The following is a 27,105-nucleotide window of genomic DNA, read 5'->3' as shown; positions in this document are numbered from 1 at the left end:
CCCCCTGTGATTGGTCCATTGATCCCACTCCGGAGAGCTGAAGACCAATGAGTGTGTGTTTGGGTGAGTGCCATTTCCTCTTCCCACCGGCTGCTGCAGTCAATCAGCTTATTGTGTGTGTGTGTGTGTGTGTGTGTGTGTGTGTGTGTGTGTGTGTGTGTGTGTGTGTGTGTGTGTGTGTGTGTGTGTGTGTGTGTGTGTGTGTGTGTGTGTGTGTGTGTGTGTGTGTGTGTGTGTGTGTCCACCCTTTTCCAACCCCCTCCCCTGTTTCTTTCCTCTACAAAACACCCATCCCACCCCCCACCCCCCCCCCCCCCCGTGCTTCACTCCCATCCCCCCCTTTTTCCCTCACACACTTACACACTGTTTCCCTCTCTGACACACACACACACACACTTGTGAACATTCACTCACAAGCTGCTGCCACATGAGGCCCAGCAGCAGTCTGCTGTATGTGACTCACTGGAGAAAGTTACGCCGGCGTGCCTCTGTGTGACAGACTGTGTGTGTGTGTGAGTGTGACGGAGTGTGTGTGTGTGTGTGTGTGTGTTTTCCATGCAGCGGCGTCGCCTCTGCAGCAGATTTGGTCTGAGCCGGGACTGTAAGGGAAACGCAGACCGATGGTAACTGCAGCTGAAGCCGGCGCTCTGCACCAGGTAACGATCCTCCTTCTCCTCCGACACGCCAGAGTTCTCGTCATAAACTGCGGTTGAGTTTTAAATCCGACCCTCGACTGTCATTGAAGGTTATTTTTGTGCAGGTTCGCGACTTTGGTTAGTCTCTTTCTGTTGCGCAGCCGTACGACTTTCTAATTTGCAGCTTAATACGAACCTTTACACGTTGAATTCCGTACGACATCGACGACGAGAAGACGTTTTAAATGGAAAATTGCAGGATGAAATGAAGCGCCTCAGCAATAGCTTTGATAAATTGCTTGGACAAGATTAAAGTTAGATGAAGGGGTTGGTTGATTGGAGAGCCACATTGGTTTATGTAATTGCTGTAAAGGTATTCAATTCAGTATGTAGTTAAAAGGAGGATATAATACAATAGAAAATAGTTCTTTAGGATTACTCATTAGAGTGAACTCAAGATGAATGATGACACTAATAGGATTTAAATGTCTGGACGGGTGACGGGTGTCTGAAGAATGTAACTCTGTTTTATCAATATGGTTTCAGCAACAATCTCAATATTAGTCTCAATACTTAAGTCGAGCCACAGATGACGACAAACTTTGCGTTTAATGCAGAAAACTTTGTCTTTTTATCATGTTGGAGATTATTTTTTTCCTAACTGTACCATCAAAAAAGTATTCAAACAAAATGTGAAGTATAATTCCAGTATATATCTCAAATTCAACTTTCCTGCTTCTTTATCTGCTCAGATTGTTTTACTCCAGTGAAAAATGTGAAAATAGGTCATCACAGATATATATTTTATATAATCATTTGACCAAAGACAAACTTAGCAACTCTCAACCAGCAGAACTGGCTTAAATCTATTTATTCCTCTGAATGTTGGGAGTTTTCTCATGTTGACTGTGCTGACGGTTGTTAAATAATAAAATGGGAACATGAGAAGAGTTAGTAAGTCAAACTAGTGGAGAAAATAACTGAGCCGAACTCCCAGTGATGAGAAATCTGACACAAACGTTATAAATAAAGTTGTTATTGTTATTGAAGTGCAGCTCAGCTGAACCTTGTAATGGCAAAGTGTCGCCGCGGCGGCAGCATTTCGACGCTCCGTAAGCAGATTGCCGGCCTCCCGGTGAGCCGACACGTGGCGTCGCCATAACAATACAACCACCCCCGCTGGCGTTGGTGGATTGTAGGACAACCGGTCATTGTCGTCCCAGATAGACCATTCCCAGTTAGACGGCAGTGTTTTGTTCCCAGTTAGACGACTTAATGTAATAAATGAATTACTTGACTCATGTCAGTGACCCAGGATGAATAGTACTGTACTTTTACACATAAAGATGCATAGTTTAAAATCGCGGCGGTGGAAGAAAAAAAAAAAAAATGCATGTCGGAATAAGAACATTTGGATGACTTAATATAATAAGTGAATTATTTATAATATTTTAGTGACCTAGGATCAAAATTATTCACTTATTGTATTAAGTCGTCCAAGTGTTTCTATTCCGACATGCATTTTTTTTCTTCCACTGCCACGATTTTAAACTATGCGTCTTTATGTATTACTTAATATAATAAGTGACTATTTTATAATATTTTAGTGACCTAGGATACAAATAATTCACTTATTATATTAAGTCGTCTAAATGTTTTTAATGCTACGTCACTGAAATGTTACAAGTAATTCACTTATTATAATAAGTCGTCGAACTGTGAATCGTCTAACTGGGGTGAAAATTGGTAGAAACTGAATCCTGTACAATGTACTTTTACATGTTATTTCAAATAGATATTTTATATAATTTTCACATATCCAGCATATGTCCATATAGATTTACTATGGCTTTGTTTCTCTTTGTTTAGCATTCTCTTAATGGTAAACAAATTGAACAAGTGCATATAAAGTATTTATGAATTGCTTTTGATGAAAAGCTCAGTTGGAAGCCACATAAATATCCTGAAGTCAAAATGACCCAAAAATATTGGCATAATGTGTCAAATCTGATCAGTATCAGATCAAAATTCACTCAACTTGTGACATAACTCCCTCATTCTTCCATATCTGAGATATGGTGTGGAACTATGTGGAAATATTGTCGACCTTCATACACGAGCTGTAATTTATAAGGCGCATAATTATAATCTTCCACCTCATATCTAGAAGTTATTCGAACAGAGAGAGTCAATACAGCTTTTTTTGTTCCTTATTATTGTTATTTTTAGATAAATCTCCACATCTACAATGAAACACGACTTGGCCATCAGATGTTTCACTAAACTCTCCCTCACTTTTTCTTTTCCACTTTTTCTCATTATTGTCAGAAAATAAAGACGCATGTCTCTAATTCTAACACTTGCCTGATAAAGTTATACGGAGCAGATATCGTAGGCATGTTGAAATCCATCCTTGAGCCTCTTCAGGCTGCACAGCTGTGCAAACACAGGAGGAGGTGCCGACATCTGCCGCCATCGTGGCTGCGGTATCGCGTGTCCTTGCATAGGAAGCGTAAAAGCTGTGGTTTGTCTGCAAGATAAGTCCAGCCATCTGACCGAGAATCTATCAAATGTTCTGGGTGCTTCTCAAAGCTGCTGCGTCACGATAAAACTGGAGCCTGAGCTCACAAGACAAACTGCAGCTGTGCAGCTCCGTTTGGTTTTCATTTCACTTTTATCATTCTCGCACCAATTTACGAAATTCTCATGCCGGCACCAGCAGCACGTTGCAACAATCCAACAATACATGAGCCAGAATAGACGACCGTAAATGATAAGAAGGAGAACAATTCCAGCTTGACTGGTTTGGAGTTGAGTATTCTTGAAGAAAGGTGAGAGTCGACAATAAAATCCAGACTTATGGGACCTTAAACCAGATTTATGGCTCTTTGCTTCAAAGTCTAGAGAAAACTGTCGGAAGGTACCAAGAGAAGAAGCACAGACTTTAAGAAAGGCAGGCAATGGAGACGTCTAAGTAAGGCCTCAGTTAAATGATCGACAGTTTAAGGCGTCGGTGCTTACAGTGTTCCGTTCTCTGCGAGCACAATTAGGTGGTTTAATTACATCAAAACTGCGCCCACCAGTGGCCCTACAGGGAAACTACATGGCTTTTCTGCCGAAGACTTGAATCGTTTTCTGAAAGGGAAACACTGAAACAGCAAATTTTCCCTGGAAACGTTGTCGCATAAATGGGGCCTCAAAGTACTGAAAGTGAACACGGAGGAAAAACCTTCCAACGGTATCAACTGAGGCAGATCAACTAAGGAAGATGTTTGTGAGAAGTCAAAACATGAGAATTAGGATCTTGGCTGCTGGTTCTGATGAGGCTTTTATCTGAATTTCCAAAAGTAATACATGCAAATAAAACCACATTCCTCGTATAAATGAAGCATCAGTTAAATCTGTTTCCACTTCCCTGTTCATTCTAAATGTTGCTTGAGTCGATAACATTTGCGTCCTTGTCATCTGATATTCTTCTTCTTCTGGTCCCCAGTTGTATATTTGATACCTTCCAGCTGTCCTCTGTCACTTTCCATGGCTTCCTCGGATAATCAATAATGCCGTCTCGCACGTTTCAGAATTTCCTTCACCATTTATAGCTAATCTCTGCAGAAGCCATCACATTTCCTTTGAAAACCACTAAGATTTTCCACTTGGCAAATGATAATTATGACCCAGGTAAATAATGTTTTCTCAGCGCAGCAATAAATTGGTATTTATGTGTCTTTGCCAGTGATCCCGGGTATGGAGGTACCGAGGAGGCTCCAGCCAACGCCGTTCACACTGGCACTCCCGAAACCAGCCTCCAGTGTCGTGTCTCCGCTGGGAACGGGAGAGAATCCAGCGAAAGATAAGGTCACGGAGAGGAGGGATGAAGCCGCGGAGGAGAAGCTCAACGCAGGTGTGACGATCTTCGTGGAGGCGGAGTCTCCGCACTCGGACGCGAGTGCCGTGAGGACAATGTCGAGGCTTCCCTCGCAGGACAGCTTCTCAGAGGAGAGCTTGATGTCGGAGGAGATGTTGGCACAGGAGGCCAAGAAGAAGCTGGGAGAGGAGGAAGCGGCGGCGAAAGAGAGGGCAGCGCAGAGGCAGCTGTTTGCCACCGAGGAGCTGGTGCAGACGGAGAGGAATTACCTTCGAATGCTGCAGCTTTGCTCCGTTACTGTCAGGAATAACCTCCGGAAACTGCAGGTACGACGCAATGTTAACGAGGATGACGCACGCACACAAACACAGAAGCCGAAAAATGCCGCTGTGTGTTTTTATCTGCTTTGGTTGTTGTTATGCAGCCACCTTTCACTTCTACAACCTTGCCTTTGGAGACATGGAGGGAAAAACAAAACACTAAAAGTAGTGCACACATGCAGAGTCCACAAATAAAGGCTCAGAATCAAACCAGGGTTTCAAACCATTATCCCACCGTGCCTTCATATATTTTCACAAAACAAGAATTTACTGTATTTCCTTCAAATGTTTTACCATTATTTAAAGTCCTTCTCTTACTCAAGACGTTGAAGGACATAAATAACTAAATGTAAATATTATTCATAGCTCAATCCTATGAGATAAACCTATTGAAATGAAGAATTCCTCTGTGATTATTAATTATTTACCTTATTTGAACACTGCAGCACAGTCATAAAATGTATGTTTATTTCAGATGCAGTGTATATTTGTGTAAATTTTCCAAATAAACGTATGTTTTCCAGACAGTTATTGTACTTAATCTGAGACCTGGGGTGTCAAACATAAAGCCCAAAATCATCCCGCATGAGGCTCCAATCCGGTTCAGCAAACGACCAACCAAAATGAAAAAAAAAAATCCAACTTTTAGATGCTTGACAGGTTGAGCCTGCAAAAGGCATAAAAAATAAATTTTTGCACATTTTACTGATTTTTGCACCAGAAAGTATAATTGAAATATGCGTTGTATTGAGGTTGTAGTCATTTTCGGTACCAATTGGTAAATGTTTTGCAAAAAAATTTACTTTTTCCAAACTTCTACTCAACGTCAAGTTAAAATATAGTGTCTCTTCCTTTGTAAATCAGGAAAACTGTACGACACCTGTAATTAAATTTCCTAGCCCGGTGGTTACAAGTTGTTTTCTGTGCCTACAGGAAAACAAATGATGCATAGAGGAAGCATGTTTTGGATTTTGTCTCCGTTTTACACAACCCTGACCTTTTTTGTTTGCCTTTTTAAATGAACACACGCGTAGAACTGGCACTGGAGCATCCAGGGTGTACCGTCCGTCTGCTGTCTCCAGGCTGACGATGATCTGATCTTCTTTCATTATGCCGGAGATATTGCTCATTGCAGCCAAATAATCATTTATTATAGCTGTGATAATGAAATGAGGCCTCTTAAAGCATAATGGAATCCGGCTTTTATGTGCCAGAAGGCTCTGGATGAGCATGAAAAGAACATGCCTGGGGAATAGAAGAATGAAACGGAAATTAAAAGACTATAAAATAGACAGAGGACCAGTTAAGGGAATAAGAATTTGTGAATACAATAACTGCCGATGAAGTGGATATTTAAAAAGTGCTTTTTCAGTGTGAAATCGGAAGACAACATGAGAACTTGTAGATTCCCCCCAAAAAACGAGGGTGATAAGATCAATAAAAATATGGGTTAAATGATGTAACAAGGAGGCGAAGAGCAGGCAGACGGTGAAAAACAACCACGTAAGGGAGCATTGAAGAGGGACAAAATATATTAAATGTGGATAAATGGGCACATTGTGAGGCAGAAAAATAGCAGGATTGTTGGTTTTCTTTCCTGCAATGTGCACATTGTTCGGTTGTGCACCAGTCCGTGTGTGCCCACTGCTGCCTCATTAAAATAGACCGTAGAGAGACAAATAGATCCTTATCAGCTGCATTTGCACTGTGAATAGAGCAGAGCCGCATCCACCAGCTCTACTAGTCAAAAGTTTTTATTCAGTTACACTTGGATGACATAATGACTGTGTAATATTATGTTGTTGCACAAGCATTAGTAATTATATACAATTAAATGTCTCACTGTGTTCCATTGTGTTTTGGATTAACTGTGTACTATTATATTGGTTATGGAGTTTATTTTCTGAAAGAATTGGCAAAATTATGCAAAAGCATACAAGACTTTTATAATTTATGAGGTTTAAATGGTCGTAAATTCACTTCGATTTGACATTTCATTGCAGCAATGCAAAAAAACCCAATTGTTGTTTCTTGTTTTCTCGATCTGCGTGCACACCACAGCCGCCTCCACCCAACCTGGACAGCATGTTTCTCTACATCGAAGACGTCATCGACGTCTCAAGTCGTCTCCTCAGCCTGTTGGACCAGAAGCGGGTTCAGCCAGGAGACCCCGAGTTCCTGGAGACACTCTGTAAGCATCTAAACTCCCCTTTCAATTTCTTTTGTTTGTCATTTGTAAAACTCTAATGCTATCAAGTCAAGAGTTCTAACAGAAAATGGTCAAAATGTTACCGGATTGAGGGATATTTTGAGTTTGCTGATCACTTCTTTCTCATTCAACTTGTCGACTGGAAATCTATTTTCAATTAAAAAGTCAAATCAAATGTAACTCGACTCGCAAATAATCTAAGAGGAAAAATGTCATACGTTCAACTCCACAGAGCATAAAATATAAAATGCTTTGCAGGCTATTCACTATTATAATATTGACATGAATGGGAAGGTAAGTCGGGCTTGTCCTTTGACCAATCCTTTTCACTGCTTTTTGAATATATTGAATATTCCTGCTGTGAGAGGAGTGTCGACCCCTACACACCCATTCAGGCCCAAAAGAACCATGATAAAATTATGTGAAGCAAAATAAATAAGATAAGACATTTCTTATCTCTGAGGTTTTTCCAAGTAATGCGACACTGCTTGACGGTTCATAGCGTTTCTCCTTCAATACTCTTTATTGAAATAGTCTCTGCGTTATGGCCGTGACGATCCACCCATTGAATGGAATCGCCTAAATAATGTATTTGAGGTCATATTTACAAGTGTGTATGTCTTCTCCCTTGCAGGCAATTCATTTCTCAGCCTTTCTGCGGACATTGAAGCAGCTTATAAAGAGTACTTGGCCAACTACAACAACATTTCAGCGGTGGAGAACGGCTACAAGCAGAAAGAGGCTCTCTGGATCGAGATGATCAAAGTCATCAAGGCCTCGGAGTGGGTTTATTTTCATTCGTGTCACACGAACCGACGACTTTATCTGCGCTCTGACAGCCTCTGCGTCACTCCGCAGGCCCGAGGTCAACGCCGCCTCGCTGAGTTTCTTCTTGGTGATGCCCATGCAGCGGATTGCACGCTACCCCCTCCTGCTGCAGACCATCCAGAAACACACGGATCCATCCCACCCGGCCTACGCCCTCCTGGAGCAAACCGCCAACACGTCCATCGCCTTAAACTGCCGCATCAACGAGTACAAGCGCTTTAAAGAAGTCGGTGAGGCGGTTCACCTTTTTTAAATTGAACTCGCAAATGCGTACCGTACACCAAAGCCTGACTGTGAAACTAACGTTGAAAAGCGTTTTTAACTGCCTCTCGCATTCTGCAGCCGACAAATACAAGAAGACGGAAATCCTGACCATCAAGGACAAAATCTACCGCCTCAACACCCGCAGCATCGCCAAGAAAACCGCCAGGCTCAGCCAGCAACTCAAACACGAGACTGGGATGGCGGCGAAGGTACGACTCCGAACTCTTTATATCAGGAGTGTCAAAGTCGTTTTAGTTGAGGGGCCACATCAACCTGATCTGACCTCTGGAGGGCCCAACAAGTCAAACGTAACATATTAGACTGCAGATATGGACAAATGTCAAAGTCTTTCCTTCTTTTGATCTTTTTGTAACTGCAAGAATTTGCCAGTCTATTCTGAAATTTTGCATATTAAAGTTAATCAGATATTATAGTTGCAAAAAAAACCCCACAATATCTGTATCTGGATATCGTATTTTTATTCAGGATTGAAACAATTTGTCATCATCTGGAACTTTTTTTGAGTTTACGTGTCTAAAGTATCACTTCACATAAGGTGGACTCATTGTTTTATTGTGAAAGGCGTTGCGTCGTGTGACCTCCACAGATGCATTAATGTCGGGGGTCCAATTCTGACAAAGGGCGGTTTTGAATGTCATTTTTTGCCAATCCAGTGTTTTTAAGATCAGCCTCTGTCAGTTTTTATATTCATACTTTAAAAAAATAAAATCACATGGCGGGCCGGATGAGATCCTCTGGCGGGCCGCTTCTGGCCCCCGGGCCGCATGTTGGACACCCCTGCTTTATTTGGAGCAACACGTTTAAGTGACGTCTCAGAGTCGTAAACCTTTGACTGCACCTGTGGGATTAATGATTATACAGGGACACATTTCTCTGTCCCGCTGTGCACAGATCACCCCGACACCTTAATGGCCTCAAAGTTTTGCGCTCAATCCGTAGATTTAACTGCAATTGTTCCTGTGTTATCGTGTGTTCCACTGTCCGTCTATTTTTCCCCTTCAGCCACAGTGGATCATCAACCCTCTATGTTCCCCGGTCTCATACCCCCCCCCCCCCCCCCCCCCCCCCCCGCCGCTCCACCAACCAACCATGTCATCCTCCACTACATCCACGAATCTTTTCTAAGCTCTGCATTTCTCCTCGATTGATGGAGGCTCAGTCTCCAGCTTACTTGGCTTAATCCAGGGGTGTCAAAGTCATTTTAGTTCAGCGGCCGCAAACGGTCCGATTCAATCTTGAAATCGACCGAACTGGTGAAATAGTGACACAATAACCTTGTAAAATTAAACTTTTCTTTGTTGCGGCGCAGAGTAAACATGACGGAAATGTCTGTATTTTCACAACACCGTCGTCGACATAAAGGCACTTTTGATGAAACATTCTGGTGCATGTTTTTGGACACCCCTGGTCTAATATATATATATATATATATATATATATATATCTGAACCATCTCAACCAGGCTTCTCTGGCTTTACCTCAGATCTTCTCAGCTTTAAGATGATGGCAATATGCAATTATGTGATATTTGATGTTGCTGTCCGGCATGAATGAGTTGAAAGTAATCGCAGTACTCATGACGCACGCAGCTGAAGTCTCCGCTTATTGTTTCAAGCTGGTGGACGAGGAGTTTGATGCCCTGGAGGGTTTCTTCTACGTTCTGGAAAACGGGATCCTGGAGCTTCTGGAGAATGTGGAGACCTATCTGCACCATCTACAGGTGAAGACCAGACGCTTCAGACTCTTTAAAAAAAAAAAAAAAAGCATTGTAGTAAAGTTTAAGTTGCCGATATGGTAAGATTTACCGAAAAAACAAATCTTGTTTGGGATTGATTCTCAAATCCCCTTTCCTGTTAGCTGTCATGAATTATTCCAAACTGAGTGAGTCGAGCTTTTTCAGGGAAACCTCTTCAATAACTGAAACTCCCAAAAAAATGACAGACTTTGCATCAACTAAATGTGTTTTTTAGCATTTTTCTATATATGCTACGTTCAGTGGATCTACATTTAATATGGAAAAGTATTCAGTGGTGGCAGAACATTTATTTCAGTCTTATTTGTCCACTGTGGGTTTTGCCAGCTGACTCACAGACTCCGTCCAAAGTGGAATATTACTGCCTGTATATTTGTGCACATGTTGTCATATGTTTATGAGTCACTCTTGTGTGCACACTGAGGAGCTAAATGCCTGCCTGAGGTCAAACTCACGAGTCTCTGTGTACCTTTCCACCCTAAAATTATCCCTTAAGCCTGGTTTTTTTTTGTTTTTTTTCCACTTTCCAACCAACTGAGTCGGTTCTGTCTGTCTGAACCTATTTTCTCAGCATAATCTTTATTTTCGCTCCACAGGGGTTCCTTGCCTGCAAGACGGAAGTGTTTGATTTTGATATGGATGGAGAGAAAGAGCCTATTTGTTACAAAGAGATCACCACCGCGCTAAGACAGTGGATCCTCCCTACTTTCGTGAGTCATTCTGATTAATGCACATTACGCTCAGCTTTGGACCTTTTAAACAGCGCAGCCGAACGGACAGGCCCCGCCTTTTTGGATTTTCTATTGTCGCGAACATCCATCTCTTTGTCCAGGAAAAGCGATTGCGGACCTTGATTCACAAGCCTCTGTGTGCCCTGCGGGACCTCCTGGTGGGCCCCAGGAACCTGATCAGGAAGAGACTGGACAAGCTGCTGGACTACGAAGTGATAGAGGCCAAATCCAACTTGAGCTACGAGGAACAAGCCGTGGCCAACACGTACAAGTAAACACAGAGAAACTGTTGAGTTGTTGAGTCTGGCTACCAAGAGAGACATGCTTCTCTGGTTTTCTGTCGGCAAAATTAAAAATACATTGATGAAGGAAGAATTCTTCTTTAAAGAAGATTTTAATTGGCAGACATCCATCCTGAAGTCCCCTCTTCTCCTCCGTCCCAGGACAATGAACACGTTGCTCCTCAATGAGCTTCCTCAGTTCAACAGCCTGGCGCTGCAGATGATCTGGGGCATGCTGGGGACGTTCAGCTGCCTCCATAAAGATCTGGCCTCGGACATGGAGCAGCTCTTCCAGAGCTTCGCACAGCAGGTACAGCTCTGCACACACAAATTAAAACACTAAATCAATTTTTTTTTTTTTTTTGCTTTCAAAACAGCATCTGACCTTTCCGGAAGCAGTTCGCTTGGTTATTTACTTTTCAGTGGGAGGAAAGCCATAAAACCAAATACCAAACCATACGGCGGCCGTCCCGGAGCGCACTGATCAGTGGAGCTGCAATCGTTAGATGTTGAAAGGTTACGTTGAATTTTCATGCATTTAAGTGTTGTTTTTTTCCCCCCTCCTCTTCTTCTTCTTCTCTCTCCATCCGTCCATCCAGCTGCCTCACAGCTCGCTCCACCCCGCGGTGTTCTGGGAGTGGGCGGAGTCCACGGTCCTGGAAGGTGCGAGGAGGCTGCAGACGTTGTGTCGGAGTGTGGAGGACACGCTCAACGCTCCCATCGTGCAGGTTGGAACTGAAATAAGGCTTTAGCTTGAGCGCTACAAATGCTATTAAGAACAATAACAAAGGACAAAGTAGAGGATGTTAATAGGCTAAATAACGCCTCCAAATAACAGTGATTAAAAAAGATGCTCTATTTTTAAATATATGTTTATTTCAGATCCATTGGATTGTACTGACATTTGATTATTTAGCTTTTCTTTCAGCAATTTTTTTTACTTCTATTTGTGACCTGTGCCTGTACGTCCTCCTCTATTATTTCCTGTAATGGAAGTCGGTCACATTCTTTCGAACCTGATAAACGCTGGACGAGTGAACAGTCATGCCACGTATTGTTCGAGGTCACAATAAAACCGAGAGTAGAAATTAACAGGTGAGATTTCCAACTGGTTCAACACATTGTTCCCGCTGAAGAACGAGCCGACTCACCACAGCAGTCATGCGGGTGTTTTTACAAATTGTTCACGCACGACAAGGTCCTGAATGTCGTCTTTCTTGTTCCGCGTCTTGTTTTAAAGACTTTCCAGCACATTGAAATATTACGATTGACAGGCGGTGTGTGTCTTTCAGTCTCAGTCTAGGTTGGTACAGATCAGGAAACCCATTAAACCCTTCAAAAAAAACAACCACATTATTCACATTTGTTTTGTTTTTGTTTTTTTTAATCCATTGAAGATGGAAATAAATGACTTTACCATGTGTGTTTTTTTTTTATATATATAGTGGATATATAGTATTGTCCTCTGTGCTAAAAGCACATTTTGGGATAACGGCGGTTGAATTTGTGCCATCGCACCAAGCAATGGCTTCTGAAATGTATAAAGGGATAAGAAAATAAATAAATTGCAGCAATTTGAATGTTTGCACACGACAACTAATGACATCTCAGATACATGTGAATCATTTTATTTTGTTTTTCACTCATAACATTTGATTAAAGATTCTAATGATTCTAAGGATATTCTTTTTTTGAAACTTGAAATACTTCCGTTTATGTGAAACATATTGGAAATATTTTGAGGTTTCACGGCTTGAATTTAAACATGCTTAAGATTTTATTCCGTTTTTTGGGAGACGCTCATGTAATGAAGGTAGAAACCTGTCTCATCCTATATCTTCTCTCTTTAGATCCATTTTATTGTTTGCTGTTTACCCAAAAAAGTGTGATTCGACTGTATTTCTGTGGAATTCTAAACACTTAAAGGCTGGAAACTCGACTTTTTAAACATTGATCCGATGTGTTTTCCACAATACATCAAGCAGTTATTCTCAAGGCTGTCTATTACTGCTGGTTACTATTATCTTTACTGACATTTTACCGCTTTGTGCTCCTCCCTCGCAGCCGCTGAGCCCGTCCTCTCAGCACCGCCTGAAGCAGCTCACGGACAAACACGGTTCCGGTAAAATCTACCAGGTGGTGGCCACCGTGGTGGGCAGCCGGGACCTGGACCTCAATCTGAACAAGGGCGAGCTGGTGGCCGTCATCACCGAGGCGGACACCCGGGGAGACAAACGGAGGTGGCTGGTGGACGCAGGAGGTGAAAATTTACCATCAACATATATTATGTAATAACGACGGTTCCAATTGAGATGCACTGAAGAGATGGCCTAAGAACAAACCTCTTTTTTTCATATTTACTCATATTTTGTAAAATGTGATTTTATTTGGTGCTGATTAAGATATAAAATGCAATTGATACACAAAGCCACAGTCAAATATAATAAAAAGAAAAACAAACCTGTAACGCTGATGCAGTAATGTTGTGATGGTACGTTGGCGCCATCTGGTGGTCAGTTGCAGCAAACCAACGTACAAACTGTGTCTTGATAATAAGTAATTGCTTCTAATGAATAAAAACTTAATTTTAGTGGATTTTAAATTGTAACTGACTTGACTGAACTGGTAATAGATATTTGATTGAAATCATAATAAATATGAAAAAAATCATGCGTAAAATCTCTATTTCATATGTTGATGTATTACAGTTTAACTTCTTTAATAAAACCTGTCAAAAATATCACATGTATGGAGAGAAAACTTTATAAGTACATTTCTTTATGTTCTACATGAAAATGAACATTACAACAAAGGGCAACACATTCTAAAGCACATGATTAAAACTATTAAATAAAAACAAGGTAAATGATATAATGCAGAATACATTAAAAAAAAAAAAACAACCTCTGTCTTAATAGAATTTCTAATTTAAATGGACCACCTCCTCTAAAGCGGTTCTGTCTGCAGGCAAAAGAGGATACGTTCCCTCCTCCAAGCTCCTCCGCTACCACCAAGCGACGGACGACCCGCCCCCTTCGCCTCACCTGATGCTGCCCGAGGGCATGGCGGGGGCAAGAAGGCACTCTTACACCCCGGAGGGTCAGCCACAGCTGTTCGTCAGGCAGCCTTGCTTCCAGGTAATTCACTCCTCCGTCCTCCATACATGCTGCGTGCCAGTAACATCTGGACCAGCTGCAGCCATGTTGGTGCGTTTTAACATTAACATTAACACACTATCTCTCTCTCTCTCTCTCTCTCTCACACACACACACACCTATGAGCTATTTTACAGCCACTAATTGAGTTGCCATGCAGAAAGTGGTCCAGTCTTCTTGCTGTGCGGCGGAAGTGTTAACCTCTACGTGACTACGCTTTACACCCGTCAACACGCGAGCGATAAGCATGTTAATATACTCGCTATTGGCAATTCAACAGACATTTTGCATAACGTGTTTGTCTGTAGTGTGGCAACATATTCCACATCGACATGCAATCTACCAAAGCCATGCTGTCGGGAGCAGTTTTGTAAAAAACATGCATAATGCAACAGCAAAAAGTGTTTTTCACTGTATTTTTTTTAGGATTAAAATGAATAATTTTCAGTAGTAATTGTTTGGTTTGGAGGAAATATAGACATTTTCTTGTTGTAAACTCTGTGTTATGACAAGGAAAAACCCTAAAGTTGGCTGGACTTGGCCCATGTCTGAATGCAGAAATGAAACGCGGCAGACTTAACCGATCAGTGCGCGATCAGACCGTGTGAATATTTAGTTTTCACCTTGCAGACTTTGCAACGGTTTGTCGTTAACTATCAATAGCAACGCCTTCAATTAGGTTAATGCAAGTCCCCTCAGAGATAGAAAAACGTGTGCGTGTGTGTGTGTGTGTTATAAATGGCAAGGTCCGTAATTAGCCGTTTAACCTTGTAAGTAGGTTTTGGTGCAAGCGGCAAATACTTGTGTTAATTTATGCATTGCAGGGCTGCAGGCTGAGATAAAGCTTGTTGGTGTGTTTGTGCCTGGATGTTGTGGGATTGATTTACACTCATGGCCGTCGTGTGTGTGTGGTTGTGGGGAGGGGGGGTGTCGTAACCTGTAAAGTTGTGATGGTTTATGTGAATGCATGTCAGCGAGAGGTGCAGATTTAGGGGTGTGTGTGTGAGTGTGTGTGTGTGTGTCAGATATGCCTTCACATCGCCTCGCCTGTTAAAAATGAGTGATTGCTCCAGTGACCTTATGCTGGCCTTTTTTATCCCGTCCTCCCTCCCCCGGCTACGTCCCCCATGACCCCGACTCCGCTCATATAGAAAACATACATCCTCCTTTATTTATTTATTTTTTCCACCTGTGCGAAACTGCTGCCGTTTTTTCCACCAGGAAAAAAAAACAAAAAAAACCAATTCAGTAACTGCGTTGGTTTTTGTTGGGATGTCTGAGGGAAACGGAGATGATATATGTCTGTGCCTAAAATACATGACGGTTCCGCTGCAGCCAATTTACAACCATTTCTGTCATCGGTGGCATTTGAGAGCAAACTGCTCCAGACATTATGCCAACATGCTGAATCCCACAATAAGTCATTATTTTTAGTGACTTCTGCTTGTGTAAGACTTTTTATTTATTTATTTATTTTTATGCAAAGCCTCAAAAGCCAATAATGTAACAATGGGCAGTAACATAATAGCCGGCAATGTAATAGTTTTCAATGTAATAAAGACAATATTGTGCCGTAGTCAAATATAAAGAGCGAAACATTTTTGCAACCATAAAAATATGATGACTGTTATTATGAGTTATTTTTCATGAGCAAACTGCAAAAAAAAAAAAGGTTTTCTTGCCAAGAACCGAAGCCCTATTTATGCATTATTGCAATATTGTTTTCACTTAATACAGTTTATGAGAGGATTTCTTCAAAGCTGCATGTAATAACTTATTAGATCATTTACAAAATGTTATTATACCAATACATTATTGGCGGTATTCCATGTAAAACGGCTCAAATCATTCCATTATTGGCTCTTACAACATCGCAGTGGGTTTACCAGGCTTTCTAAACCAACAACACTCTTTGCAAACTGCTGCTGCTCTGTTAACCAGCAGATTAAGCTTCTGCTGCACTGATGTGACGCCGTCCTAAACCTCGGCAGTGTTCATCCATTCATACATGTACGCTACTAACCTGATCCACTGAACATAACAAATCTCTCCTTCGCTTGCTTTTGTGGAACCTCGTTTGTAAATATAACCATAAAGTCTCTGAGTGAAGTGATCTATTATAAATAAACCATGGAATTTCTTCATTTCAGCTGTTAAAGTGTCGACGATGTTTGAGTTTATTCATTCAAAACAGGGACAACACATATCAATGAACATATAAATGTAAACGTGCAAGATTTCCATCTCTCTCGTCCCTTTGGCAGGTTGACGTCAACAACACAAGATGATAAAATCAATAAAACAACAGAAACAACAAGTAGAACGGTTTGCCTTTATGGCCAGTGTGAGCAGGAGGAGTAATTACAGAGACAGAGAGAGGAAACGTGTCCTTGAAAACACAATGGGACAGAAAACAAAGCCAAAACAAGCAGGCCAAGGTTCAGGGGACCAAACGGATCTCAGTAGTGTTAAATGCAAAAATTAGATATCAAAGAGCTGATTAAAGTGCAGCGTGCTAAAGTGTTAGACGGGTAATTATATCGCATATTGCCCGATTGCACAGTCAATCTAAAGTACCAGTTTAAGTGCAAAATACTCAATAAATATTACATTAATTAAAAACCAGCAGTGGAAATTATTACCTAAAAGGTAGATAAAGATATAATAAATAGCGAAAATATTAATGGTGAAGAGGGAGCAGTAGTAATGACAATAAAACGGTGATGTCTATGAATGTACTCGGGAGGAATTGCGGATGGTAGCCCAACAATGTTCATCCCAACACAGAAAAGAGCCTGGCAGTGACCTTGTCTAGTGGACGTGGACTGATTCCTGTAGTTACACCTCAGTTCCAGTGAGCTGGACGTGTTCACACTGCACTTTGACCCGTGGTCAGACAGCGAGCGTCACCCCAAACACATTCCAGCGCCGTGAACTGGGGGTCAGGCTGTGAACATGAGCTGAAAAGATTCTCCTACAATCAAACTGTAGGTGAGCTGACGTGCGCTCCTTTAAAACAAATATCGTTTTGAGACAAGAGAGCTGATTGTTAATATTTTCTGTAGTTTGTGTGGTTTATATAATCACAATATCGACACAGCAAGACAGCGACTGAGAGGATTTGAACTCTTTTTGAGATGCCCAGCTCTGCTGCCCATCCCACAGATGCACCGTTTCAACGGAAACTCAGGTTTAATCTGGAAAAGCAATGTTGTTAGATTGCATTAAATCAGGTGTTGTGTAAAAAAGCAAAAAAAACTAAATGTTTAAATCTTTATTTTTTTCAGTTTCTGCTCTGAGCAGATTTAAGACGTCACATATGCATTATATTCCTCTTAACTTTTCTCTTTTCAGTCAGAAACCTGGCTGCAGGCTCCATAACGTGAATCGCTCCAATCACTTAAAAAAAAAAAAAATTCTTTAAAAAATTTTTTTGTTTCTTGTTTCTGCCGGGCAAAATGCTAATTATATGCTAATTGGAGTGGCGCGTCGGGGCAGAGCTGCTGTTGTCGCTGAGAGGTGGGCGGAGGTGAAGGGTTTGTTAATGACGCCGCGCTAAACTGGGCTATTAGCGGAGCCGCGGCTCTGTCATCGCCACACAAGGCTCATTAGGAAGCCTTCACTCTGCGCGCTGACGAGGTGGGATTTGTCAAGACGTAACTGGTGGGCTTAACCTTTTCACACAATATTACAATTGTGTGTGTGTGTGTGTGTGTGTGTGTGTGTGTGTGTGTGTGTGTGTGTGTGTGTGTGTGTGTGTGTGTGTGTGTGTGTGTGTGTGTGTGTGTGTGTGTGTGTGTGTGTGTGTGTGTGTGTGTGTGTGTGTGTGTGTGCGATTCATGTCTCTGAACTTGTCCAACAATAAAGTTTGCGTCGTGCAGAGATCTGACCAATAGAGACACTTTCCACCAGTGATGTTAAAATGCAGATAACTCCCGCTCTTACAGTTTGTGTATTTAGTTTTGCTATATGGTTATATATATCATGTTGAGTTTATGAACTTACATAACTGATGTTTAACGCGTTATAGCCTTTCTACCTGTTCCGTTTATATTGTTTTTCAACGGTTTCATCCATTTTAGCAGATGTAGTCTTTTATATTTATTGATTTTAATTTAATTTTTGGCGTTTTTCTCTTTCGGTCATATTCATTTTCACACTTTGAAGTGGTTTCAGCTACTTCAGTTGTTTTCAGCCATTTTCTTTTTATCATATTGGTTGTTTAGCAGGTTTAGCTCATTGAGAATTTTTAGGCTTTTGTTGGAGTTCAGCTGTTTTTGCAGGTCTTTTTTAGTGTCTGGCTCTTTTGTGGTTTGAAGTTGGAACGCAAACGTGCATTTTAGTGGACGAATTTCTGAATCGGGCTGCAAAGTGGTACAGTGGTTTGCCCTTTCACCCCACAGTGAGATGGGTTCAAGTTATTGGCGGACGTGAATGGTTTTCAAAATAAAACCCGATGCAGACTGAACTATGAATTTTCAAAATGTTCTCTTTGTGGCCTGGAACCAAACAATCGGTACCAGTCGCCTTGTATGGAAGATGGATGGATGGAACTTCTGAATCATCATTTATTTTTTATTTAAGTGTCACATTTGTCCCGAAAATGTGAGAAAATGTTGAATTTACACGAAACATTTTTGTAAGCTGCAGGGCACCACCTGAGTGTATCTGTAGCTCTGTTGTAGTTTTTTCCACACAAACAAACCTGAAATGAGATTGATTCAGACAATTGAATACACAAGGTGGAGGAATAAAGACGTTTTGAAATCTTTTGGGTTTTTTTCTCCCCCCCTAAGGTTGTGGCGGCCTACGACTTCACAGCGAGGGGAAGCCACGAAGTCTCCATCCGGGCCGGTGAACCGGTGCGTGTGCTGGAGCCTCACGACAAGCGAGGGAACCGCGAGTGGAGCCTGGTGGAGGCCAAAGGTGGACAGAGGGGCTACGTCCCCTCCAACTACCTGACCGTCGTGCCCGTGGGCGGCGGCTCCCAGGCGTTCTGATCGGAGGGAACGAAGGAGGCAAGAAGCAGCAGCAGCAGCACGAAAAGTTTCCATAATTCCGCTTTGTGAACACTTTAAAGATTCAGCTGCCGCTCAGAGTTTTTGAAAGACGTCCTAATCCATTAATACGGAGTAGCCACTATGTGTGCACTAAGACGAGTGAATTTCATTTTTAAATTTACTGCTTCGATCTTTTTAAATAACCCCGTTTGAGCTGTGCAAACCAAGAAGCCATCCGAAAAATGTTATTAGCATGATGCTCCTGGCTGTGGCCATCGATCTAATTCCTGCATGTTGCAGCGCCGGAAAGACGGATTTATGATGCAAAGAGGTGTAAAAATGCAAACAAGCGTTTTGTTTCACTGTAAACGGTGTGCAATAGAAATCTGGCGAGGCGCAAACACTCGCTGTGGCTCCAAGCTTGAAGGACAATCTTAAAAAAAAAAAAAAAAATCATTACACGTCTTCTGTTTAATCCAGCCGAGACAATGATGGAAGAGTCACGCCGAGAGGAAATAGAGAGACGAGTGCGGCACACCCTCGATTTCCCATGATCCTCAGTGGGTGGGGAGGACGCCTGAATTAAGATGGAGAGACCCGCATGCTTTTGTTGGCGTGTGTATGTGGGGCGAGAGTTTAGGGTTTAGTTGTGATGGTTCAAGTGAAGGGACTTGAGTTGCGTCGATGGAAAAAGGGCCTCACAAGGATAGTGCTTAAAGTGTGTGTGTGTGTGTGTGTGTGTGTGTGTGTGTGTGTGTGTGTGTGTGTGTGTGTGTGTGTGTGTGTGTGTGTGTGTGTGTGTGTGTGTGTGTGTGTGTGTGTGTGTGTGTGTGTGTGTGTGTGTGTGTGTGTGTGTGTGTGCTGAGTCTTCCTCCTCACCTGGAGGCAGGATCAGGCAGCACCGCATCGAGACTGACAGCGACACGGCGCCCTCATCATCTCAGACTGTGTAATGTGATGTAAATGCAAAATGTCTCTGGGGCCGAGGAGGAAGAGGAGGAGGGGCGAGAAGAGATACTGGGGAAAAAGAAGTTGTAGGGAAAATGTAAAAAAAAAAGGATGATGTGTAACATCCATCTCTCCATGAAGCAGATGTAATTCCACCCTTTCCCTCCTCTCCGGGTCGGAGGAGATCCGCTTCACATTTATCCGTCGTTTCTTCCCGTCGGCCGAACAGCAGCAGCATTTGTCTCCTCGTGTTTCCATACGGGAAGATTTTCCTGCTTCATGGAGAGCGTATGCTCCACAGGCCTGCACTCATAACGAGAGGTTTTCTGGATCTTTAAACTTTTAAAGCAGCGACTCATTTACTTGGCGCGACTCGCCTCCCAAACTTTTCACACAAGTGTCTCTTTTTTTTCTGCCACTTTAACTTTTCCTCGTGCCGCAAATGTGACAAATCGAGTCATTTTTCGTATCTAACATTCGGATTTCCTCCCAATTTCTGCACGTTAAAGTCGAAAGAAGCTCTTTGAACACGTGGAGGTGCTGTTCTGCAGCTCCTGCAATGTTGAGAGCTTTGCCTTGTTTTATCCCAGACTGACCGTCTCCCTCGTTTATTGATATTTAAAGAGAAACGTGATCTGAGGCGGTGCAACATGCAATCATAGTGCTTAATGTCTGCATGCTATGTCATTGATATAGTTGTATATATTGTTTAAGAAGCAGGATAGACTACTAAAGTCATGGTATATACCACCGACCACATTTTAGAAATGCATTGTTGAGAAACAATTCCTTTTTAAATTCTATCAGCATAAATTTCGCTTTCGATTTTAATGATTCTTACGTAGGCAGCTGAAACCCAATGATAGACGGATGAATGTTTCTTCTGCAATGACGGTGGATCAGAAACAAAACTCCTAAATGTGACCTGGCTTCATGTCAGATGAATGTCTGTACCGGCAGTAAGCCTTCAAGTTTTACGCAGTTGAAAAAACTTGTAATCAGTTGAATGATCTGAAGTCTTGCCCCCCAGAGTGGCCTAAAAAAAGAGATTATTGCAGCTTTAACCTTTCACTGTAAGAGAAAATCCCGGCTTTGGCTCCTCAAGTCAGCAACTTGACTCCTTGTTCCGCGTCTTGAGCGTTTTCATGTGGGATTGTGCTGCATCAGCTGCTGTGGATGTGAAGCATGGGGGGGGGGGGGGGGTTGTTGGTGGGGGAGGGGGGGGGGGGGGGTTCAGAGCCGCTCAGCTGGAGCTTAGCTGTTCCCATCAGTCTGAATGTCAGGACGGAGCCGAGCAGCAGGAGGGACACACAGAAACGCAGAGAGTGCGATGAAATTTGAAGGCCACCGTATCAAATGTCCTCAAGGTTCGAACAATGAACGTGGAAATCTGTCAGCCTTAAGACATTTTACCTGCTTCCACCTATTCAAATGCCTTTAAAAAAAAAAGGGGGGGGGGGGGGAAGAAGCAATTCAGCTGATTAGCTACTAATTCTCTGTATTTTCCAATAAGAACATAGATTTGATTAAAAAAAAACTATTTCTGGTACAAGTTTTCTGATTTGTTATGATTGTCATTTATTACCAAAGAGTGTTGTTGTAGTTCGTGTCTCCACCACCAGAGGGTGGAGGAGAATTAAGTCTGGTCAGGCAGCCTGTGAACACTGGAACTGAAGAAATGTGTGTCAATGTGTTGTCGTGCCATCATCACCTTCGTCAGTATTGATCTCGACTCATCTCAAGAACACAGCCAAGCCGGCTCATGTACATTCTGTTAATATTGTTCAGTATACTTGTGATCTTTATTTTATTTTTTTTTTAACCTGCACCGCCTGTGTTCCCCTGCCTGTACGGCTTAATTTATTGCTTTTGTAACGGTGCGTAATTATATTGTTGGTTTAACTTATTTAATGCTGCGTGAGTGGAGGGTGAAGCCCTTTGGAGTGTCGCCAAAGGTTGTGGCGGCGCTCTCACATGTATCTCCAGAGCAGATGGGAGTTTGTGCAGCAGCAGCAGCAGCTGTGAACTGACCGGGTGGCTTCAATAAAAACTCATCTCAGACCTGTTGTGTGTCCTTGTGTCATTTCACACAAACCAAAAAAAAAAAAAGCAACGAGGTGGTGGGTATAGACTCTACAGAGGCATGCACATTGTTTCATCATACTTTTATTAAATATATTCTCATTCACATGCACTTTTTCACATTCTGTCACATAAAGCTAAATGTATTTTTATCCTGAGAATAAATTACACACAGGTACAATATTGGCTTCTGAAGGCGAACGCTTGCACTGAACGTTAAAGTGCAGAAGGCTTGAATACATATGTATTTTATTTGGAAAAGACACGATGGAGCATTTTCTTCTCAGTCATAAAATGTTTTTTCACATACAATACATTACAAAATGCTTTTAGGTTTGTCAGTGGGGTATGCAGATTTTCTCAAGGCACTGTAATCAGATTACTTTTTACTTTTACTCCCACTTGTGAACAGAAATATCTTTACTTTCCACTCTTGACATTCTTCAAACTGGATCATTTATTCCCACTTCTACAGACGACGATAGAGCAGCTATGATGTAAAAATCAGTAATGTGAGGAGAAAATCCAGGTAATGGTACTAATTGTGGAACATTTTGCAAAACCAGACTTTTTTTTAAAAACTTCTACTCGACGCCACAACAGGGGAATATTTTAAAGTTCATATTTAAAGGTTATTATGGCACTATTTTACCGACACGACCCATAAGGGATGATATTGGTCTTTTTGTGGAGCCTGAACTAAATTGAGTTTGACACCCCGGATTTAAACTTTACATTACTTTATCCTGGAACAATATCATTAATTTTAAGATACAGAAGAGTGCAGGTTCTTCTGCAGGCGAGTGGAGCGCACAGTTAAAGACATGGACATGATCTGACGCTGTGTTTAAGGCCCGTCTGCTGGAGTGCGACTCGGCTTACTGTCTCTAAACGGCAGGAATTTGTGGTGTCACTAATTCCCTCATAACATAAAAATGAGATCAGGTCTGCATTATAACTCCTTTTTATATATATATGTATATTTAAAAAAAAATCAGTATTATCACTTATGGTTTGAAGTCACAAGTCTATTTCATAATCAGACATACAGCCCTGTAAGCTGGGTTCTTATGTGGTGATAAATGTTTGTTGAGTTGTCTGTAATAGGCATTATACTTTATAAATATATGATCCTTTCAGATATTTCAATCTGCACTAAAAAAAAACTGATTCAGGCAATGAAAGTCAAAGCATTTTTTTATTCATTTTTCATCAGCCCACCAATGCATTTTTGGTGCGATGATGAAATTCCTTAAATATGATCTCCATTTTGAAGTGCAATAAGAAAACCGGGTAAATCCTCAACAGGGTTTACATTTATTTATTTGTTTTAATAACGTTTTAGTATTATTTCGACACCGTAAACTTGTTTAATGAACTGCTGCCAGGAATACACTTGCAAAAGTGACTATTAATCTCAATGTGGTTCTCCTGAGTAAATAAAAGCAAATTAAATGACATACTTGCGTTTAAATACCAAATCCATTAAAAAAATCAGCGGCGGACATACTTACAAACGATGCAGGTAGTCTGCCAGGTCACTGGGTGGCGCTATTGCTTGATTTTGTAATGAAACCACACACATATGTGTGAGGAGAACAATAAGTAAACGTGAAGAAAATGGAGGGAGCTCGACATCCAGGATGGACTGATGACGCATCGGATGCTAACGAGGCTGAGTCTCAACTATTAAACGACTGATATGGATCATAAAACTAGAATAGGGACCGCGAGTCAAACCATTACGGGGCCGCCATATTTGTTTACAGGTAAATGAGGGTGAGAAATATGCGCATGCGCACTAGCAGCCCTACGTAGCCTCATCATACGGAGTTCTGTCTACATTGTTTCCCACCGCTCTCGTCGTCCCTGATGACTTCTTCTTCTTTTTCTTTTTCTTTCTTATTTACTTCTTCTTCTTCTTCTTCTCCTTCTTCTTCTTCTTCTTCTTCTTCTTCTTCTTCTTCACTTCGGTTCAACCGCAGTTGGCATCTGTGAAGTTGCAACTACCGCCACCTGCTGGTTCCAGCTTGTCCATACCATTCCCATCGCTCAAAGAAAGATAGGAAGGAAGAAAGTTTCCTGACAAGTAGAAATATTGATTAAACTAACAGAAAAGCCAACAACTGAGACGTGTTTTAAAAATGGGCCCGTCTCACTGTCAAAGCCATTTTTCTTCCTCCCGGATGCAGTGCAGAGGAAACTGTCCAACCTGCAGGGTTTTAGTTTTAATCTCAGAAAGGCCAGAGAGATGTGTGCCTCCGTGTTGATGACCAAGTGTCCTCCGACTGGCGGCTTTTGAAGCGAAGTCGCAGAAGCCCGGCGGCTTTACTGTCAGCTCGCTCCGCGTGGAAACCCGTTCCGGCAGATTCCGACAAACCAAGCATGTTTGTGGAGTAAACAGAGCTCGCTCGCTGGGTTTATGACTTCGGTGGGAACGGGCTGGCGCTGACCCACTCCGGTCAGATTGTTTGCACAGCAGCTGTCACTACATCATCCTCGGTGCGTCGGAGAAAGAAGGAGATGTTTACTTGTATCTCTTCTCTTCTGTTTATTGGCTTTGTTCACACATTGCTCTTCCACTCTTTATCTCATTCCCGTGACTGACTGAGTGCTCAGTCGAACCGCTCCCTCATCCGATTCTTCACCACGGCCCGTAATAAAACGCTTCTTAAATTTCCATTTTCGTGGAGTCATTTTTCTTTTCCCAGAATGTGTGAGTTCTGGGTTTTTTTTTTGGTTTTGTTTTGTTTACCTTTGTCATCTTCACACACCTCCAGCACAGCAGAGTGTGTAATGAATACATAATAGAAAGCTGCAGAGAGAACACACACACACACACACACACTTATTTCTAAGCTGTGTTTATGTTGACGTGAGCTCAGCCTTCACCTGCTGTGCAAATGGAAAGCACTTTAACAGCAAATATTTCCCACAGAAATGTTGTGACAGCATTTTTTTTTCTCTTTCCCCCTATACACAGTATATTAAAGCACATTTCCCGGCCCGTCTGTTTAAAACGACTTTGTTTCTGCTCCTCTCTGCTTGTCCATTCTTTTAATTGTTTTGTTCCCTCGGACACGTGTGGCCTAATGGGCTGTTTAGCTTGTTATTAGCGTCACTTTAGATGATTTATAAGCCCACGCCGCTCATGTTATTGATAGAGAGGCGAGATAAAGAAACGCTAAATGGAGAAAGCGAGACAAAGAACTCCCCCATATTGATTCGCAGTGAAAGAGAGAAAAGCTCGAGATGACATATATTAATGATACAAACAGAAGGCAGAAGAAATGAGATGACTATCAGAAGAATGTTTGTTTTTTTAGGTGGGGGCATTGTTGATATTTCTGTCAATACCTCAGATCTCATTGACGGTAAAACTTTCAACATTTAATTTAAACTAGTTCCACTTTTCTGCTCTTACTGCAACATGAGCAGAAATCATGGGATTTTCCTTCAGGGGCCACATGCAGCTCAACCTGATCTTAGGCCACGTTGACACATTTCTATGTTTAAAAGAAAAAACAAATCTTCATTTACATAATAACCACCAATCATATCCACCTGGTTCAGAGCTGCTATGACCATGCCAAACCTGCAGGGGGCAGTGTAGCGAGAAGCATGAAGCCATGATCGCTAATCAGTAATCAGAATCGTGGAAGCAAAGACATGACGCCATGAATTGTGACGTAAATATCCTCCTGCCCCCCCTTTAGATGCAGCCGGAGACGCGGGAGTTCATCCGGAGCTCCACTGTGGCCGGAGTTTTCAAGAATCATCGTTTGTGGTGAGTTGTAGCTGCGTTTATGTGTATATGCGCCCAAACGCAGAGAAACATCACCGTTTTTTTTCTTAAATACACAGGTACGTGTAAACGTGGCCTCAGTGAATAATGATGATAATAAGTCTTTGCTTTAGAGCAACAAAGTGTATAAAGTACTGATATACTGACTGACCTTAAAATGGTTCAATCATGTTTCGAAAGCTGCTTTTCATCTTCAAACTGAAATATCATATGATTATGGGACCAACTCGCAAGGGGATCGATGGAATTATCACTTCTTAAAGGAACCCAGGAGAGTTTTTATCTTGTACCTTGTACCTCAAAGCAGCATTGCATGCATCCAACAGGTGCATTTTTAATGAAGGAGATCCTGCATATCTGCCGTCAATCTTCGTCTTCCTGCATATTGCTGCTGTTTTTTTTTTGTTTTTTTTTCTCTGTGCTTTACCACCGACGGCTTCCAATCAGCGGTCGTTTGCACGACCCTGCTTTCACGGCAATTGCCGGAGTGTGACTTTGAGACGAGCAAGGCCATTATTTCAGCTGCGCTGTGGAGTTTCACAGCGGAAAATGACTGCCTTGATTTTACAACAGCTTTTTTTGCAGGAGCCGGATGTGCCGGAGAAAACGGGAGAAATATACAATCCGATGAGAAATATCTTGAAATTAAAATGCATTTTTGAGAATTGGTGGGGAGAATTGAGACGTTGCACCAGTAAATCCGAAGTAGTGAAACACAATGAGGCTTTGTGAGATCAGTTATGTTAGCAGCCAGCATGCAAAGTATTATTTTGATTTCTAAATCTTCAAACTACACAATAATAGATATAAATAGATATTCCAAGTGTTGGTATGCAGCGCTCATGTTGTAGTGCTTAATTCTCAGTTGGGTGTTCATGAAACAAAACGTGTGAGATTTAAGTCGGAAACATAAAATGCACCAGTATAGATCAGAAAAGCAGGTTTTAATTATTGAAGACTGGTTGTGACGTTGTGAGTCCTGCAGGAACCGGGAGGTTCTATACTTGCTATACTTACTATCAATGCTATACTTGTACACTTAGTTCTTCCTCCCACACGTGGAGCTGCTTCATGAAGTGAAACACTTCCTGTGAAACTGCATATGTGAACAAACAAGCACAGAATTTCTATAAATAAGAAGACGCAGATTCAAGGTGGTCAGATTGAAGTGTTTAAAAAAAAAAAAATACAAAATTAAGCAATGCACT

General features: G+C 41.8%; 1 protein-coding gene across 2 annotated transcripts; it reads left to right on the top strand.

Moving 5' to 3' along the window:
• Positions 1 to 21,187, top strand: arhgef37 (Rho guanine nucleotide exchange factor (GEF) 37). 2 transcript variants are annotated; one of them, XM_080502813.1, is made up of 15 exons: positions 1 to 63; positions 562 to 656; positions 4,369 to 4,826; positions 6,882 to 7,011; positions 7,664 to 7,811; positions 7,888 to 8,087; positions 8,200 to 8,330; positions 9,758 to 9,862; positions 10,492 to 10,605; positions 10,728 to 10,897; positions 11,070 to 11,217; positions 11,507 to 11,635; positions 12,972 to 13,167; positions 13,875 to 14,044; positions 18,859 to 21,187. In XM_080502813.1, the coding sequence occupies exons 3-15, from the start codon at positions 4,380 to 4,382 to the stop codon at positions 19,060 to 19,062; spliced, it is 2,292 nt and encodes a 763-aa protein (XP_080358939.1). In that variant the 5' UTR covers positions 1 to 63; positions 562 to 656; positions 4,369 to 4,379; the 3' UTR covers positions 19,063 to 21,187. The 2 variants fall into 2 exon arrangements, with proteins under 2 accessions (XP_080358939.1, XP_080358938.1); XM_080502812.1 differs by lacking the exon at positions 1 to 63 and having other exon boundaries at positions 411 to 656.
• Positions 21,188 to 27,105: the final 5,918 nt, after the last annotated feature.

The sequence above is a fragment of the Blennius ocellaris genome (genome assembly GCF_963422515.1).
Source record: "Blennius ocellaris genome assembly, chromosome: 9".
NCBI classification, from domain to species: Eukaryota; Metazoa; Chordata; class Actinopteri; order Blenniiformes; family Blenniidae; genus Blennius; species Blennius ocellaris.
The sequence above is the reverse complement of the archived record's forward strand: the minus strand, read 5'-3'. Positions and strand labels throughout refer to the sequence as shown.

Coding starts and splice junctions, on each gene's coding strand:
- arhgef37 (XM_080502813.1), top strand. CDS start 4,380: ATGGAGGTACCGAGGAGGCTCCAGCCAACGCCGTTCACACTGGCACTC. Junction 8,088..8,199: donor CAAGCGCTTTAAAGAAGTCG/GTGAGGCGGTTC, acceptor CGCATTCTGCAG/CCGACAAATACAAGAAGACG. Junction 11,636..12,971: donor TCAACGCTCCCATCGTGCAG/GTTGGAACTGAA, acceptor CCTCCCTCGCAG/CCGCTGAGCCCGTCCTCTCA.